The 19,814-nt window shown below is 40.4% G+C and overlaps 1 protein-coding gene across 1 annotated transcript in view; it reads left to right on the forward strand.

Annotated features, from left to right (window-relative positions):
* kcnh3 (potassium voltage-gated channel, subfamily H (eag-related), member 3) overlaps positions 1–19,814 on the forward strand; it is a 703,578-nt gene that overhangs the window by 563,770 nt on the left and 119,994 nt on the right. The window contains exon 9 of the mRNA XM_060828128.1: positions 19,206–19,490. Coding sequence (XP_060684111.1) covers positions 19,206–19,490 — 285 coding nt within the window. The remainder of the gene's footprint in view (positions 1–19,205; positions 19,491–19,814) is intronic.

Consider the following 19,814-nt stretch of genomic DNA (forward strand, 5'->3'; position numbering starts at 1 on the left):
GGCAGTAGTGGCTGAACACTTCAATATTATACATACCAATTGAACAATCGACTGCTAGCCTGAATAATCAGAACCTTACTTGGTGAGTATGAAGATGTTGAATCTTTTTTAGTCACCATTATATTCTTATTTGCAAAAGGCTCAAAGGCTGTAACATCATTGCTGTACGTATGCTACTGGAAGCAGCTTTTCTCTAAATGACCCACAGCAAATACAAATATTTGGCCTTAACAACTGCACTAAACCATTTTTGTGCATTTGCAGTAAATTACAGACCAGCAGGAAGCAACACAAAACTGCACCTCATCGAAATGTTTCTGTCAAATTCGTGCCTTCAGTCATTGTTCTAAGCTTCAATCTTTCTTGGCTTCACACACCTCAGCTGGTATCATGCTGAGCTTCAGAAGATAGCAAGAAGTTCGCCCTGTGTTACAATGCCACACAACTAGAGTTCTGGAAAAGTGAATACTCTACTTGATTTGTTTATTTTAACTGAAATCAATTGTTTTTCTCCTGTATGCCCACTAAAAACTGATCAAGTGAATATTCTTTTCTGTTTATGCCTGGAGTGTTTTGTGTGCAGTATAGATGGAGAGGACTTGTGAGCCTGTTCCATTTCATAAACCAATGAAGTTTTGCTTTTGCATAGCTGCAATTCTAATTTTCTGCAACTACCACTGGTGTCCTAACCTTTCCCAACCCTACATATCAGTATTTCTTGATTATGGACCAGAAGATTTACTTCCCGAGGGTTGGCAACTACAGTCAGATTTCCACTCGTTTCTTAACATTTTATGTTGAGAAGGAGACCCACATTCCTGACAGAGGATTCTTGTCAGGACTCCTGTACGAATGCATAGCATATCTTAAATTTGACAGGTCTTTTGTGGTGCAGGATAATCAGGATAATTTTTCACAACAGAAGTGGAGTTGCAATATTCCATGTTTAAATGTCCAGCCAAGAATCCACCAAGTTATAGGCCTCAGGAATCTGTACAGAGATGAGATATAATCACATTTTAAATGTGCATTGAAAACTTCCCAATTTGAGAAAAAGAATCTCATTATTAAACAGTGACTACATTTATGTTCCTTCAACAGAATAAATCCTCTTAAAAATAAACATTTAATCCTCCTAGTACAACAAATATTGGAATTCATAGTCTGCAAAGTGTCTGAAACCACTTGTAGTTGTCAATCAAATGGTGTATTAGAGGCCACCCCATTGTGATATTGGATGGTTTCAAGATTAATCACACAGCCATAATTCATTCACGAAAAGCCTGAAGGTTACGTCAACAGATGGAAGTAGTGAACAACCAATTTTAACACTCCAGAGACTTTTTCTAAGATTTCAGAGGTAGGTCTAGTCTTGGCTTGCTACGTTTGATCTTTCCCTTGTCAGCTCCCTTTGATGTTTTTGACAGCTCCCTTTGACAGCCTCTCACAAGTTCCTTTGAGAAGTGCTTCTGAAAGCACTGACATGGAGAAGATGTTTCCACTAGTCAGAGACCAGCATCAGAGGGAAAAGCATGAGAATGAAGAAATGACCTTTTACAACTGAGATGCTGAGGAATTTCTTCAGCTAGAGAGCAGTGAATCTGTGGAACTCATTACTACAAAAAGCTATGGAGACCAAGTCAATGAGTGTATTTAAGACAGAGTTCTTCATTTATAAGGGGATCAAAGGTCATGGAGAGAAAACAGGAGATCGAGAAACATATCAGCCATGATTGATGATGGAATACACTTGGGGTAAAAAAATTAAGTCTGCAGATGCTGGAGATCACAGTTGAAAATGTGTTGCTGGTTAAAGCACAGCAGGTCAGGCAGCATCCAAGGAATAGGAAATTCGACGTTTCGGGCATGGGCATATGCCCGAAACGTCGAATTTCCTATTCCTTGGATGTTGCCTGACCTGCTGTGCTTTAACCAGCAACACATTTTCAACGACGGAATACACTTGTTAGGCTGAACAAACTAATTATACTCCAGTATCTTATGGGATTATGCAAAGTTTGACATGGTTGACTTTGACAGGTCTATTGGCTATTCCCAGTGAGTTTGATAGCACCATAAAATCCTGCCAGTGTGGAAGCAGGCCATTCAACCCAATAAGTCTGCAGAGCATCCCACCCAAAGTCAACCTTCCCGCTCTATCCTTGTAATCCCATGCAAATCCACCTAACCTACACATCCCTAGATACAATAGGCAATTTAGCATGGTCAATCCACTTAACCTGCACATCTTTGGACTGTGGGAGGAAACTGGAGCCCCCGGAGGAAACCCATGCAAACACGAGGGGAATGTGCAAACTCCACACAGACAGTCACCTGAGGCTGGAATTGAACCCAGGCCTCTGGGGATGTGAGGCACCAGTGCTAACCACTGAACCACCAATAATCAATTTATGGACATTATGCTTACTTTTTCCTTACTGTCTGTCGTACTGTTGCATCTCAGCCTCAAATACTTAAAGACACAGCCCTCTGTGGTAAAGAATTCCACATACAGAACAACCTCGGTTATCTGAACTTCAATTATCCAAATAAGATGTCAAGATCCTGTAAAAACATTATCAGTTATCCGACAATCAGTTATCCAAACAATTATTTATCCAAACAAAATACTCCCCTCCCGTCTCATTCGGATAACCGAGGTTCTTCTGTATGTGGCATGCTTTACCACAGAGGGCTGTGTCTTTAAGTATTTGAGGCTAAAATACAACAGTAGGACAAACAATAAGGAAGAAGGGCAAAAGGCAGATAAATGGAGTTGAGGTTTATTAGAATAGGTTCTCGTTGAATGATGGAGCAGATTTGATGGGCCGATTGATCTAATTTCTCTCCAACATCTCATGGTCTGATGGATTAGAAGTCAATGTTAATAAGATGAGTTGAAGTAAGGTGAGAGGAGACTCTGTGGAGGATAAACATTGGCATAACTTTGTTGAACTGAATGGTCTCATCTTTTGCAGTAAATAGTATGTTAGACTACTACCAGAATATCTCTATAATATCTTTTAATTCAAGAGTATGGTTTTTAATACTAAGATCACACTCAGGCTGCACACTCATAAGGACCCATACGTCCATCCAATGTGGCATCTGGAGCTAGACATACTAGCTGAAGTATAGCCAGAGCTTTATAAAGGTTCAACATAACATCCCTGCTTTTGTACTCATTTATGTGTTTCTATGTATGAAGTCTACATAACTTATCTTTTTCTATTCTTTCAAATAATAATGTGCATGCAACCCTCAAGGCCCCTATGTCTCTACACATGCTTTAGCCCACACTCTATTTTACCTCTTCTGTATGGACTAAGTGTTGGCAAATGGGACCAGATTAATTTAGGATATCTGGTTGTCATGGATGAGTTGAACCCGAAGGTCTGTTTCCGTGTTGTACATCTCTGTGACTCCATGACCTCACACTTGTCAACATTAAATTACATTTGCCATTGGCCTACGTAGTCTGTCAGCACATCTATGTCCTGTTGCAGTTCACTGGTGCCACCCTCACTGTTTTCCATACCTCCTAGCTTCGTATCTTCGGCAGGTTGTCCTCTATTCCAATACCTTAAAAATAAACAATGATTCTAACACTGACCTTGGGAAATGTCACTTTTACAATCATTTTAAACTGAAGGTCATTACCATGTTTCTTTCTTTTGTATTACTTAAGCTTTTTTTTAGATCCATCTGACCCTCCTATTCCATGAGTTTCTATTTTGTTAATTTGCATTTGTCATAGATTTTCTTGAGGTCTGTGCAGACAACATCCATTCCCATCACCAACCTTCAGCAAAACCTTCTGTATTTCACCAGAAAATTCGATTAGATTAGACCAACTCAATCTGCCTAAACAAGTCTTTTCCAATTAATTCAAATTGTTCGAAGTGGCCTCTTGATATTTTCCTACATTATTATTTCAAAACCTTTACCAACCATTGATTGGCCTGCAGTTACTCACAATGTTTTTACACATTTTCCTGCCTAACGCTGTCACTTTTGCCACTTTCCAATTTACAACAACTCAACTTCCTTTAACAACCGGGATGTAAGCTGAAAATGTGTTGCTGGAAAAGCGCAGCAGGTCAGGCAGCATCCAAGGAGCAGGAGAATCGGCGTTTCGGGCATGAGCCCTTCTTCAGGAATCAGATCTGATCTCTAGCATCTGCAGTCCTCACTTTCTCCAACTTGGATGTAAGCCATCTTAATTAGGCAACTTATTCACTCTAAGCATAGCCAGTCTTTCCAGTATATCCTGTCTATCATTTTTTAGCCCATCTAATACCTATATCATCTCCATTTCTGCCAATATTTTATCAGCATCCTCTTAAAAGTAAGCATCCATACAAAGCACTCATTAAACCTTGTCCTGCACTGCAAAGTTTATATCACTGTTACTGGATGCACTTTGCTATCTTTTTACTATTTGCACATTGGTAGAAGGTAGTCCAAAAATCTTCTATGTAAAGACCCACTATGTTCTCATATTTTTCCTTGGCCAGTATTAAATTCCTCTTTCCTTACCCCTGCAAATTATCTGATTTGTTCTGATTCTTTTTTGATAAATTTATTTGATGTCATTTTAAAAAATAATCACATTTTTCCCTGGGGAACATTGGGTGCCCTTTGGGATTGTTAAAAGTAATCATAATGTCTATAAATTGATTACTGGTGGCTCAGTGGTTAGCACTGGTGCCAGCAAAATATTCCCCTCCCATCTCATTCGGATAACCGAGGTTGTTCTGTATTCATTGCACTGAGAGAAGAAATTCTCCCTCATCTGTCTTAAAATGGGCAATCCTTTGCCTGTGAGATTATGCCCCTTGGTCTTAGATTTTTCCACAAGGGAAAGCAATGTCTCAGCATCTATCCTGTCATGCCCGCTAAAAATCTTATGTTTCAATAAGGTCACCTCCCATTTTTTTAAACTGCAGTGAATGCAGACCCAACCTCCTCAACCTCTCCATAAAAGAAAAGCACTCCATACCTAGCATCAACCTAGTGAACCATTTTCTGACTTCAATGCTGATATACCTTTCCTGACAGAAGGGGAACAAAACTATTTACTGTATTCCAGGTGTGGTCTGACTAGTGCCCCTATTTTTATACTTCATTCTCTTTGAAAGAAAAACCAATACTCCATTTGCCTTTTGTATTACTTGCTGAATTTGAATGCCAGCTTTTTGAGATTTTTACGCAAGAAAAGTGGCACGGTGGCACAGTGGTTGGCACGGTGGCACAGTGGTTAGCACTGCTGCCTCACAGCGCCTGTAGACCCGGGTTCAATTCCTGACTCAGGCGACTGACTGTGTGGAGTTTGCACATTCTCCCTGTGTCTGTGTGGGTTTCCTCCGGGTGCTCCGGTTTCCTCCCACAGTCACAAAGATGTGCAGGTCAGGTGAATTGGCCATGCTAAATTGCCCATAGTGTTAGGTAAGGGGTAAATGTGGGGGTATGGGTGGGTTGCGCTTCGGCGGGTCGGTGTGGACTTGTTGGGCCGAAGGGCCTGTTTCCACACTGTAAGTCTAATCTAATTAGGAAGGGAGGTTGGGTGGCCAGCAGGTTAATGGGAAAGAGTCCAGGAAGAAAGAGTTCACGTTCATGGGGAAGATGAGCTCAAAAAGTACATGAAGGGAAATAAAAGAGAAACTTGACAAAAATAGGAGTTCAAGACCAGGAGGATCTCTGAAGGAAACCTGTTCTAGTGGACTCGGAGACAGGAGAAAAGCAGTGAAGGCTGTTCACATTCAATCAGCCTACTCTCCGCCATTGTATAAACTCATATATGAAGAATGGCTGAGGTATCAAGTTGTTGGTGGTGCCGTTGGGACATATTCACATTTTCAGGGAGAGGAGGAGAAAATAAGTGAAACCAGGCATTGTTATGTCCAGTCTAATAAGTTATAAATTAGTTGTTTAAAAATGTAGGCAAAGGTTCATTTAAAAAGTCCATGGGATTATACCATATGTAGAGGATAAGGGCACAAACTAGTTTGAATGAAATACCCTCTTTTAATGTTATAGCCCTATATAAACCTTTACATAAATAGATTAAAGCCAGGGCTAATTCCACGTTAGCTATTATATCTAATGTTAAAAAAGCTGGCTGGGTGTGGTTTCATGCAAATATTTTGCAATTGTGTGGCTCTATGGAATTTCTGTGATCATTCTGATTTAGTCTTTTCATATCTATGGTCCTCTTCAGTGATGAATATCCCTCTTCATCTGCTACCATCTGTAAAATTACAAACTGTGGTTTTGATTCCAAAGTCTGTATCCTGAATAGAAATTGTGAGTAACACTGATCAATGTGGGAATCACATTCCCCACCTGCTGCTTTACCATGTTCACCCTAGTTTTTGCCTTCTGCCTTTAAATCAGTTAGCTATCCATTCTGCTAATTCTGCACTAACAATGCATGCTCTTGTCTTATTCATTTAGTCTATTATGGAGTATCTTGTCAACATTCTTTTGGACATCAAAATACATTTGAACCACTGAATTACCTGTCGACTCTTCCATCTCCTCAAAGAATTCAGTGCAAGACTTTCCCCTTTTGAAAGTTATGTTGACTAATCATTGCTTTATTTTTGATTTCAAGATTTTTTCTATTTCCTCCTTTCGTAAGGATTCCATTATTTTTCCTGCTACCAACATTAAGCTAATGGTTGCACAGTTTCTTGGGTGTTTTCTATCTCCTCCTTAAATGTAGCAATCCACAAGCCCTCAGGCAATGTACAAGTTTCTAATGAATCTCTAAATATGTGAAATGGTTCAGTTACCTTGGCCCTAGATTTTATTTTAACGTCAGATGCATTCAGACTGGGCCAGGAATTTTAACCTAAGTTTGATCAGTTAATTTGATGTTTTTTTAAATGCAGTTATACCTCTTCTAACCTCACCTTCTGCTGCCATGTCCCCCTCGTAAATACTGAACCAAAATTATTCAATATTTTGGCCATATTGCTATTGATGCCTCTGATTTTATCCTGTGGTCCTTTTCTGATGACAACTTTCTTTTTTAATGTTCCATGGTAGTTTGGTTCCATAGTTCCTCTTTCCCTTCCTCATTTTTTTCACATTTCTTTCCTAACTACGTTATATTTTCCCTTGGCATGCTTCTGTCCTATCCACGTTATTACTGTGCCCCTTATGCTTTTATTCACCCATATTGTTTAATTAAGGATTAGTTTAACATATTTTTTGTAAAATATCTATTTTCCTGGACTTCATTGAAAACTGTATCAAACATTTCCTGTTGTTCCATTGTTTGTTAATATTGTTGTCTCATTTTATTTTCCAAAAGTCTGATATGGGTTTTTCAGATTTTGTTTACCCCCCACCCTCCCTAAAACTACAAACCTGGTCTTTGTCACACTTGTTTCTTTCTCAATTATCACACATAGTATACTGTTGGCACCATGACTTAGATGTTCCCTCATTTTTACTTCCCCTACCGACCTGATCTAGTAATGAATCCTTATTTTTATCCTTTTCATGTAAATAGCTAGAAAGGGTTCATGAACACATTATAGGAAACACATTCACTTAACCTCTTTACCTAACTCTGATCAGTTATGGTTCAGATTCCCTATGATTATTTTTGGATTATTTCCATCATTTAATCATTTGAAATAAAACTAATGTGCAAGGTTAAAGGGGACAAAGCAAGGTACTTGATAATGATGTTCATTTAACAAGTTGGCATAGGCTTTCTTTCTGCATTGTAGCATTTCTGTAATTATTAGTTTATAAGTTTCACCCTCCACCTTCCTCACTACTAAGTAATCACTAATAATGTGCTAAATCCTCCTTTACATCTCTTAGTTCTAAGATAGCTGCAATATCCTTTTCCTTTATTCCTACTGTTATCTCAAAAATATATTTAGGCCACCCTCCTTTTTTCTGTCTTTGCAGAGCATAAAAGTTTTTATGAAATTCCCTGTTCCAATTTTGTTTCTTGAGCCATATCTCAGTAATCCCTACTATACATAATTCCTAATATTATAATGCTGCCTCCTGCTCCCCTGTCTTGTAGAGTTTTACAATTAGCTAAAGGGGAGTCAGTGACCAGCACTCCCCCTTTCCTTCTCCTCATCAGAGTCGAAAAGTGTGGGCTGCAAAAGCACAGCAGGTCAGGCAGTGTCCGAGGAGCAGGGGAGTCAACATTTCAGGCATAAGCCCTTTATCAGAAATGTTGGGGGCTGGGAGGTGGAAGCTGAGAGATAAATAGGAGGGTGGGGTGAGGTGGCTTGGAAGGCAGGTGGTAGATGCAAGTGGGAGGGTGATGGTGCTAGGTCGGCAGGGAGGGTGGAGTGGATAAGTGGGAAGGTAGGTAGACTGGTAGGACAGTTCAAGAGGGCTGTGCCGAATTGTAGGATTGGATCTGGGATGAGGTGGGGGGTGGTGGGGGAGGGGTGCGCAGGGAGGGGAGATGAGGAAACTGGTGAAAAGGACATTGATACCGTATGGTTAAAGGGTCCCAAAGCAGAAGAGGAGGTCTTCTCCCTTCAGGTGTGGGCATGGATTTAGCAGTGGAGGTGGCCCAGGACTTACATATCCTTGGCAGAGTGGGAAGGGGAGCTGAAGTGGTCGGCCACAGGGGCATGAGGTTGCTTGGTGCGTGTGTCCCATAGATGTTCCCTGAAATGATCCGTGAGTTGGTGTCCTGTCTCCCCAGTGTAGAGGAAACCACTTCGAGAGAAACAGACAAGGTAAAAGGCATTGTTTGTCAATTCAGTAAATGTTTAACTGTTTAAACATTGTGATTGTAAAAAGTTATAAATAGGCAGGAGTCCTATTTCTTTTAGAGAAAGGCAGTAAAACTTATTGTACTTTACCCTGTCTGAGAAAAAATTAGTGTTCTGACTTTCTTTCACACATACTCAAAGTTCACATACACAGAAAAATCGCTTAGGAAGTGGGAGGATGGCTTAAGCAATTTAAAGTCTATAAAGCAAACCCATATACAGCTCTTGAAGGCTGGCTTCGGGCTGAACCTGGTGGTCCAGCTGGGTTTGGTATGAGGCAATTTGAGGAAGCAGACAGAGGATTTATTTGTTATTTTGAAGACAGCAGCTACAAAGTTCAATTATTTCTTTTTTAAAATCTCTGTCTGCAGCACATGGAATGTCAAAATTAAACAAAACAAAACCAGCAGTAAGAGTTTGAAACTTGCAAGTTGCATGAACAGAGAAACCCACATAGGGATTGGTTTCTTCAGCGTCTCCTGGCCTACAGAGAGAAACAGCTGCTTCAACACACAAAGGGTTAACGGGCTTGTCACACAAGCTTCTCTTTCCAACTATCCAGTGATTCAATGTGGCTGTGGCATGGTGGATTCCTGGCTTGTATGACTAGATTGCATTTAGGCATATTTTCTGCCGAGCCAGAGTAATATTGTCCAAATGGTTATAATCATTGAGTTATTCCCATTTAGTAGTACTTGTTTAAAAAATTCATTCAAGGCATCAAAGACTGGACCAACATTTATTGCCCAACCCTAGTTGTCCTGGAAAAGATGGTTTCTTCTAGGTGCCATCCCTTTGGTGTAGGAACACCCACAATGCTGATAACAAGTTCCAGGATTTTTTGAGCCAGCAACAATGTAAGAATAACAATGTACTTTCAAGTCAGGGTGATGATGAGTGGCACAGAGGGGAACTTGGAAATAGTAGTGTTCCCTTGTATCTGCTACCCTTGTCCTTCTAGATGGTAGTTGTTGTGGGATTGGAAGTTGCTTTCTAAGGAACTTTAGTGAATTTCTATACAGCGACTAGTAAAGTTGGGCTCTCAGACTACTCTCTCACAGGTTAAACCACCATTAGTTGTGCTTCTCCAGAGGTTCATCACCCTCAGGCGAGGGAAGAAGTTGAGAAGGATGTTCCTTCATGGTAACTTCAGCCGACATGGGACTTGAACCCATATTGTTGGTGTCAGTTTTCAGCCGACTGAGTATTGTTTATGCCAGTGAGGCAGCTGCGATGTGAGTGACATTGGGGAATCTAGTGGCCAGATGCAGCTAGTATTTTAGGTTAATCTTTGATGAAGCAGAAAATAAACTCACAGTTAGCAATAAATTACTGAATGTGCTGTGAATGGAGATGTCATTATAGCCATAAAGAGGCTATGATGTCTCAGTAGGACAGCTCCAAAGTGATCATCCTGGCCCTATTCCAAACTGGAAATGCAGCAAGAAATTGTACAGAGACAGGTGCGTTCTCTCCTCACTGAGTGATTCTAGAACAATTGTGGTCTGATTATAAAAAGAAAATGCAAAATTATGCATTTTGTGATTATCGTAAGCAGACTCATGGGATTGAAAAGCTTATCACTAATACTTATCACTTAGCACGGTGGCACAGTGGTTAGCACTGCTGCCTCACAGCGCCAGGGACCTGGGTTCAATTCCCGCCTCAGGCGACTGACTGTGTGGAGTTTGCACGTTCTCCCCGTGTCTGCGTGGGTTTCCTCCGGGTGCTCCGGTTTCCTCCCACAGTCCAAAGATGTGCGGGTCAGGTGAATCGGCCATGCTAAATTGCCCGTAGTGTTAGGTAAGGGGTATATGTAGGGGTATGGGTGGGTTGCGCTTCGGCGGGTCGGTGTGGACTTGTTGGGCCGAAGGGCCTGTTTCCACACTGTAAGTAATCTAATCTAATCAGGACAGAGTAATGTTCAAGTTCAGGAAAAGAAAGTCATAGGAATCTCCACAGGAACTATTGAATATTACTGAGTCACAGCATGGAAACAGACCCTTCAGTCTAGCTCGTCCATAACAATCAGATATCCCAAATTTACCTAGTCCCACTTGCCAGCAATTGGCCCATATCCTTCTAAACCCTTCCTATTCATTCCCATCCAGATGCCTTTGAAATATTGTAATTGTACCAGCCTCTCCCACTTCCTATGGCAGTTCATTCCATATGTGCACCACCTGTGAGAAAAGGTTGCCCTTTAGGTCCCTGTTAAAATCTTTCCCCTCTCACCTTATACTCTCTAGTTTTGGTCTCTCCTACCGTGGGAAAATACCTTGGCTATTCACCTTATCTGTTATACCACACATGATTTTATAAACCTCTATAAAGTTCACCCCTCAGCCTCTGACACTTCAGGGAAAATAACCCCAGTATATTCAGCCTCTCCCTAAAACTCAAACCCTCAAACCCTGGCAACATCCTTGTAAATCTTTTCCGAACACTTTCAAGTTTAACAATATCTTTCCGATAGCAAACAAACTAGAACAGAGTGAAGCAAGTACAAAATGGCTTAGGAATAACCATTGTTGTTGATAAATTAGAGGGACATTACAGAGACTACAAGAATTACCCTTCCTCACTGTCCTTATTTAAGAAAACTGATCATCTCCTGACAATGCTGTACAACTATGTCCAAGTGTTTTGAGAAAACCACATTACATAGAACAGTACAACACAGTGCAGGCCCTTTGGCCCTCAATATTGTGCTGATCTTTTATCCTACTCTAAGGTCAAACTAACCTACTAATCCTTCATTTTACTTTCATCCATGTGCCTATCCAAGAGTTGCTTAAATGTGTCTAATGTATCAGACACTACTACCACTACAGGCAGTGCATTCCACACACCCATCACTGTCTATGTAAAGATATAAGCTTTGACATCTCCCCTAAAATCTTCCTCTAATCACCTTAAAATGATGCCCCTTCATGATAGCATGTCCACCCTGGGAAAAAAAAACGTCTCCGGCTATCCACCATGCCTACGCCTCTATCAAGTTCTCTCTCATCCTTCTTCACTCCAATGAGGAAAACCCTAGCTTCCTCGACCTTTCTTCATAAAACATGCCCGCCAGTCCAGGAAACATCCTGATAAATCTCCTCTGCGCGCTCTCTAAAGTTTCCATATCCTTCCTATAATGAGGCACCCAGAACTGAACACAAAATTCCAAGTGTAGTATGTGAAAGTGCTCACTTTATTAATAATCTGATTAGAGAAAAAGAAAGGGCTTTGCTGCTTACATTCATAGAAGTTTAAGACCATGAGGGCATCTGGGCCAATGGAGAAATAATTGTTCACACGTTAAAGTTAAAGTTACTTTCCAGTACAACTTCCCTTCCTTTATTATTCCTGAAGCAGTTCTTAAAACTTGATGTGCTAAGTCAAAGTTGTTGTGGTTCTGCTCGCCGAGCTGGAAGTTCAAAGTATTCTCAGCAAAGATCAATTTCTCATTTGAAAATGTGTAATACGGGTGGGTTCTGTTCCTGACCTATAATTTTTACCATTATATATCTATTGGTTAACGTGAACCTAACTGGTCCAAAAATCTATTACTAACTTTCAATAAATTTAAATTATAACTCTTAACTTGCTCCCTGATCCTCCTGCTTGTCAACTTTCCCAACTCACCACCCACTCTTCCTGCTCACCACTTCCCAACTAGCCACATCATCCAACAAGCCTCCTGGCTGCAATACTCAGGCTCACACCTCTTTCACTCACTACCCCCTTGAGACCTTTCTGCCTCCCCCAACTCCCACACACTATGTGGGCGGCACGGTGGCACAGTGGTTAGCACTGCTGCCTCACAGCGCCTGAGACCCGGGTTCAATTCCCGACTCAGGCAACTGACTGTGTGGAGTTTGCACGTTCTCCCCGTGTCTGCGTGGGTTTGCTCTGGTTTCCTCCCACAGTCCAAAGATGTGCGGGTCAGGTGAATTGGCCATGCTAAATTGCCCGTAGTGTTAGGTAAGGGGTAAATGTAGGGGTATGGGTGGGTTGCGCTTCAGCGGGTCGGTGTGGACTTGTTGGGCCGAAGGGCCTGTTTCCACACTGTAAGTAATCTAATCTAATCTACTCTCTGCAAACTCTCACTCTGCCATTCCTCAAACTTCCTGACCCTCAATCACAATCTCTCCCTTTTGCAGCACCCCTCTCCAACACACCTCCTGTCTCTCCCAACTCCCTTCCTGACCTTTCTTTTACCCAACTTCCCTACAAACGTGAAGAGACCATTCAGCCCTTGAGTCGCGCTCTGTCATTCAAAATTAACATGGTCCTGACCCACAGGCCACAATCAGTGAAAATTGGGGCCAATATTTCATCTTCACTAACACTCAACACTGGAGTGCCCCCCCCAGGGGTGCGTACTCAGCCCCCTACAGTGCTCACTGTATACCCATGACTGCGTCATTAGATACCAAAGTAATGACATTTACAAGTTTGCTGATGACACCATCATAGTTGGTCAAATCTCAGATGGTGACAAAACAGTCAGCAGACTGGAAGTGGAAGGCCTGGAAAAATGGTGCACTGAGAACAACCTAGCTCTCAATGCTAGCAAAACCAAGGAACTCATTATTGACTTTCGGCAGGATGTTACTCATGCCCCCCTACACATTAACAGCACAGAGGTGGAACAAGTGGAGAGTGTCAAGCTCCTGGGAGTGGTCATCCATAACAAGCTTCCTTGGACTCATGTGGATGCACTGGCTACAAAGGCCCAACAATTCTTCCTCAGGCAGCTGAGGAAATTTGGCATGACAGCAAATACCCTTGCCAGCTTTTGTAGATGCGCCAGAGAGCATTGTGTCTGGATGTATCGCTACCTGGTATGGCAACTGTACCATTCAAGATTGGAGACAGTTACAGAGAGTGGTGAACTTGGCATGAACAATCGCAAAGGCCAACCTCCCAACTATAGACTTCACCTACCAGGCCCGCTGTCAAGGAAAGGCCACCAGCATTCTCAAAGATCCACCCCACTCTGGCAATGCTTTTCTACAGCCTCTACCATCGGGGAGAAGGAAGAAGCCTGAACACTCTCACCAGCTGGTCTTGAAACAGTTTCTACCCCACTGTTGTTAGAATACTGAATGGATTCATAAACTCTTAACATTGGCTTGTACCTGTGTTTTTGTTTTTGCCACTGTTTATCTATTATTTACTTATCTACACTATGTGATCTGCTCGCAAAACAAAGCTTTTCACTGTGCATCAGTACATGCGACAATAAACTCAATTCAATTCAGATTTATAAAGGACAGTTAAGGATTAGTAATAAGTTAGAGTCATGCCAGCAATACCTATGTTCCATGAAAGAATGACTTTAAAAAAGTTAATGTTAGTCACCTCCATTTATAGCAGCTGTTCACAATTTAGATCTTTGTTATGTTACAGTCTACATTCTGATTTGTCCTTTCTGATCTGTATATGTTTCTTTATTGTTAAATTATGTGTAAGTAAATGGCATTACAAGCAGAGCTAGTCTCCTATTGTGTTTATTTGATGTGCTATTAATAATTAAAGTCATAAACAGAAGGTAAGTGAACTGCTACCATCTGTTGCTGGATCAAGTAATAAAGATGGATGGTCATGCATTTATTTTTCCTCTGGCATTGCTGCTGATCAAATGGATAGCACTATTGTATGCCTTTCAGGTCAGCCTCCTGGAGATGGAGTGGAGAAGTGATGAAAGAATGGGAGGGCAGTTGTATGTAACTGCATACCCCTGCCTCTTCTGCATCATGGCCTAGTTTCAATGTCTATATAATTGGTGGGAATTTTAGCTTTTTAAGCATCCAAAGTATCTCCAGTAATTTCCCAATTCCCATATTTCTGATATTAAATATTTTACCATGTAAGCAAGATACCTTCCAGAAGGTAGGAGGATTCTAATTTACATAATCTAATAAAGGCATTTGTGCTTGACTACAAACTTAAGCTTTAGCCCAGGTGGAAAAGCAGCAGAGATTGGCAGATTCCACGAGCCTTTTAAAAAGATGCAAGCTAGATAAATTTGCAAATACCTACAGAAAACAAGGTCAACAGGCACTTTAATGGATGTTATGTATACATCCCCTGGTGTAATTTGTAAAGCTGCAGCTTGTTTTACTGCTGATATCAGAAAACATGTAAAATATTGTTTCCACAAGAACATTTAAGAAGATGGGAATTCTGTGGTGAGTGACTCAACTTTCAGTCTCTAAAGCCTATTCACCATCCACTCAAAGCTGGAGTGTAATGGAACTCTGTCCACTTCTGTGGGGAAGTGTAACTCCATCAAAACGCTATCCAAATTAAAGCAGCTCATTTGACTGGTACCCCATCTAGAGATATGTGTTTCTAGATCATTGTTTTATTTTTTGTGGCAATGTTTGTGATCTCACATAATGTAAGAAACCAGACATAGATATTGGAGAATCCATATGCATTTATTGTAGATGACTGTCATTATTACAGTTCTCAGAAATATAGGTTTCAGGGCTTATATTGATCTAGTAGGTTACAGCAGCAAAGTAGGCTTCCAGTAAGTTGTCATGCTTCAAGTGATCTGACATAAGATGGAGTATGAAACCTTTATATTTTCAGGACATAAGTTATGATACAGTGATAATGTCATGAGCATATCTCTGACTTCTGGACTATAAGACATAACATAACTTCTACCATCTTAAATTTCTATTCCCTTCACCACTCAGTGCACAGTGATAGAAGTATTTGCCATCTACAGGACGCACTGTAGCCAAGGCACCTTCAACACCACCTTCGAATCTCCTCCAACAAGAAGGACAAAAGGAGCAGAAGCAAGAGAATGCCATGACCCACAAGTTCTCCTCTAAACCATGCACAATCCTGATTTTAAACGTCATCATTCCTTCACTGTCACTTACTCAAAATTCTGGAATTCCCTTTCTAATGGCACTGTGCGTATACCTACATCCCATGGACAGCAGCAGTTCAAAAGGATCGCTCACTACCAACTTCTGATAAGAAATTTGGAATGGAGAATAAATTCTAGCCTAGCTAGTGATGCTGACCTCCCAACAACAAGCAAAACAAACACAGGAAATTAATGGTTGTTTTATTGGGGGATTTTAATTTCTACATTGATTTGGAGAAGCACATTTCACAAAGTTAATGAATTTCTTAAGTGAGTAGGAACAATTTTCTGAAGCAATATATGTAAGAACCTACAAAGGGTAAGCCATATTAGATTTAATAATGAGTAATGAGTCAGATTTAGTTAAAAACCTAGCAGCACATGAACATTTATCTTGTGGTGATCTTCATATGATCAATGTTTAAGGCATAATGTTTGAAAGTAATATGAAACAGCTACTAAGATTTAGGTGAGACTGACTTCATGAAATATAAATTTCTACCATAAACTGTGTAAATCAGTTACTGGGAATTTACCTGAGAATGAGTATGAGATGGTTAAAAAAAACATCAAAAATGGCAAAACTCTGTTTACCTAAAAAGATAGAATGGACAATTAAGCGAGAAGTGACAATGTAAAATAAATGAAAAAATCATACTAGGTTGCACATATAGTAGATTCTGAATAGGAAAGATATAAAGAGCAGCAAAGGTTGACAAAGCAGATAGTTAGACCTTAGCAAAGAGAGCATGGAAAGAAGGTCTAAGAAATATCAAATTCATGACAAAAATCTTACAAGAAAACAATGAAGTGGATGGAAGAAGTATGTACCCATGAAAACACATAATGGCGATGTTGCAACGAAAATAAAGATCATTACTTTGGATCATTATTTCCAGTAGAGCATGCCACATATTGCATGAAAACCATCATTCTTTCAGTAACACAGCCTCATCCAAATTAATGCAAACAAACTCACATTAATGGAAAAATAATGGCATTAATGCAGCAAAGCCCAAGATGGTGTTGACCTCAGGGTTTTAACTGAAGTAGGTGAGAATATAGCAGATGCAATAATTGTTATCTTCCAAAATTCTCTTGATTCAAGATCGTTTTTTAAAACCAGTAAATTAGATGGATCATTCTGCATTTTAAGAAAGGTGGCGCTTAGACAAGCATATTTGTTGGAAATTGTTAGAATCTATAGTTAAGGATAAGGTGACTGAACGTTTAAAAATCTTTAGCTGATCAGAAGCAGCATAGATTTGTAAACGAAGTGCACGCCAGATAAATCTGATTGACATTTTTTGAAGATATGGCAAAAGTATTGGACTCAGGAAAGTCTGTAATGTTGTTCATTTGAGATTACAGAAAGTAGCAGGTAAAGTCCCCCATAAAAGACCGTTAGCTTAGAACTGAAGGACAATTTTTGGCCTTGTTCAAAAATTAGCTGAGCATAACGAGACAGAGAAGATGGTTAATGAAGAGGAGCATTGATTGGCAGAATGTTGTGTTCTGCAAGGAATGTGTGCTGGGGTCTTCAGTTGTTCCGTATTCGTCAGTAATATAGATGGGAGGATAGAAAGCCACATATTCAGTTTTGCCAGTGACAAAGATAGATTGCTGGTAAATAGTGTAGATAGAAACGTGTAAATACGAAAAGATATTGATAGCTTAGGTAGCTGGGCCAGACTATATAGGTAAATGTAAGGTAATTCATTTTGGACTTAAGAAAATAGATTAGTATACTTTCAAAATGACGAAAGTCTAGACACAGTGGAGGCCGGAAGTGCCTTTATGGGACTTCATAAAGGACTACAACATAATATGCTTGAAGCCAAACTTAAGCTATACAAATTTATACTAGCCCACACCTGGGTAATCCATGCATACAAATCTTACAATGGATATATGAGCCTTGTAGGGAGTGCAGCATACATCCACTAGAATGATGTCTGGACACCGGCAACAATCTATTCCCTAAAATTTGAATGAAGTTTCCAAGATAATAAGAGAAACAGACAGTTGAGGTAGAGAGAGGCTATTGGAGAGCTACAGATTGGGCACATGGTCTAAAACTTTCTGGAGCGGTAGCAAATAGCAATTAATTCTAGATCAGCTTTTAATTTTAGAACTGAAGTTAATAGATTTTTGTTACAAAAAGGGGTCTAATGTGATCTAAGGGTGTACGGAATTAGATCACAGATTAGCCATCATCTTATTAAATAGCACAACAGCTTGAGGTGCTAAATGACCTACTCCTGTTCCAATGTTACTAATACCCATGGAATTTGGATCAAAGTTTCTGTCTACAGATGGTTCTGTTATAATGTGCGTTTCATCAGTGTGAATTTGTTGTAACACAGTTGACAAATTGGGGATGCTGTTTCTACAACGCAAACTTTTAAAACATGTAGGCTGTAACGCGATTAAGTGCTGTTTCTAAAGTGAGAATTTTCTGTAACACGGGGTTGCTCAAGAACGCAAACCTTGCGTTATAGAAGAACTGACTGTACTTTGAACTTGGGCCTTTATGTTGAAAGGGCAGGTTTGGTAAATAGTGTACTAGGTAAAAACAATGACTGCAGATGCTGGAAACCAGATTCTGGATTAGTGGTGCTGGAAGAGCACAGCAGTTTAGGCAGCATCTGAGGAGCAGCAAAATCGATGTTTCAGGCAAAAGCCCTTCATCAGGAATAAGCTGATCAGCACAAGGAGGGCCCACAAGGGGGTCCAGGTCTGAGATATGGCTTGGGCCACTGCATGTGCAAAATAAAATTCACAGCATATTTTGACCTTTTGTAATAACGAACTGATTACCCATTCAAAGGATGTTTTTGAACCAGGAGCAAAAAAGTGGGCAGCAACATCCTCCCCTATATGAGAAAGATTAAAATTTCTGGACCAAGCAGGTATAAAACTGCACCCTAGATTGCTGCGGGGACCTTCCATGCATATTTTAAAAAGACGACCCAGTATATTTTGATGGGAACAATGTAGATCACAGGTGGATAATCCTGGCACTTATATTGCTTCCCAGTACTTCAACTCCATGATATTTAGATACAGAGAGGGTAAAAGCTCCAAATATTTCTCATGTGATCATTGTTCCTATTACTTTGGCCTGAGGGCCTCCACCTCATGTGGCTCTCCAATACAGATTTTCTTCAGTTATAAAGTTCTTTTTTAAAGTTTATAAATTATAAATATTATGTTTGATATTCCAGGTACCACCGCAGGTGACTATGCAGAGAAATTGAAAGTCCAATCCTTTCTCTACAGACTCCACAATGGTGGAGCTAATCTGAATGCAAAGAGAGATAGACAGAAAGCAGCAGCAACATAGACAAGTGATAGATCATGGGTTATCATTATATTCTTCACAAATTGCAACTGTGCAGTTGAAGAACTCTAGATAAGAACGTCAACATGTTCTGCTAATACAAAAAAAAGGGAAGTGTCCAGAACAAATTATCTTTATTTCCTTCATAGATTTCTACTGATGTTCATCAGAATTAACTTTAATAAATATGCATTCCTCCAATTTCTTCTAGGATGGCTTCATGAATTGGCAAAGAGGTTGGGAACTCCATACATCTCCATTTCTTCAATGAGTGCCTCCAACTCTGTGAACTCCACAAGCCAGGTCACCTTTGTTAACTCCAGCACCGGAGCTAACAGTTCCAGCTTTGAACTGCTCGGTGGTCCCTCAATCCGAAGCTCCTACATCACTTCACTCTACTTTGCACTTAGCAGCCTAACCAGTGTGGGCTTTGGGAATGTGTCGGCTAACACTGATGCTGAAAAGATCTTTTCCATATGCACCATGTTAATTGGAGGTAGGTTTGCAGTATTTTCCAATGTAAGCATGTTTTCTCTTCACAGTGTTGATAGGAGAAATGCTGAGGATAGAGAAAATAACAATTCCAAATGCCCTGAATCTAGTTAACATAAGTTTAGCAAATATCAAAGTTTGCCCCAATTCAGGCACTGTAACTTCAACTCAATCCTTATCCATAAGAAGTGAACTCAGTTTTGAATCAAGACAGAAAAGGCAGGGAAGATTCAGCAGGAATGGCATTGCGGAGGAACAAGCAGAGTTCACAGGCTGCACTTCTGGCTATCTCTGAGGCAACAATGACTGCGGGCACTGGGTCATGATG

The sequence above is a fragment of the Hemiscyllium ocellatum genome, chromosome 7 (genome assembly GCF_020745735.1).
Source record: "Hemiscyllium ocellatum isolate sHemOce1 chromosome 7, sHemOce1.pat.X.cur, whole genome shotgun sequence".
NCBI lineage: Eukaryota > Metazoa > Chordata > Chondrichthyes > Orectolobiformes > Hemiscylliidae > Hemiscyllium > Hemiscyllium ocellatum.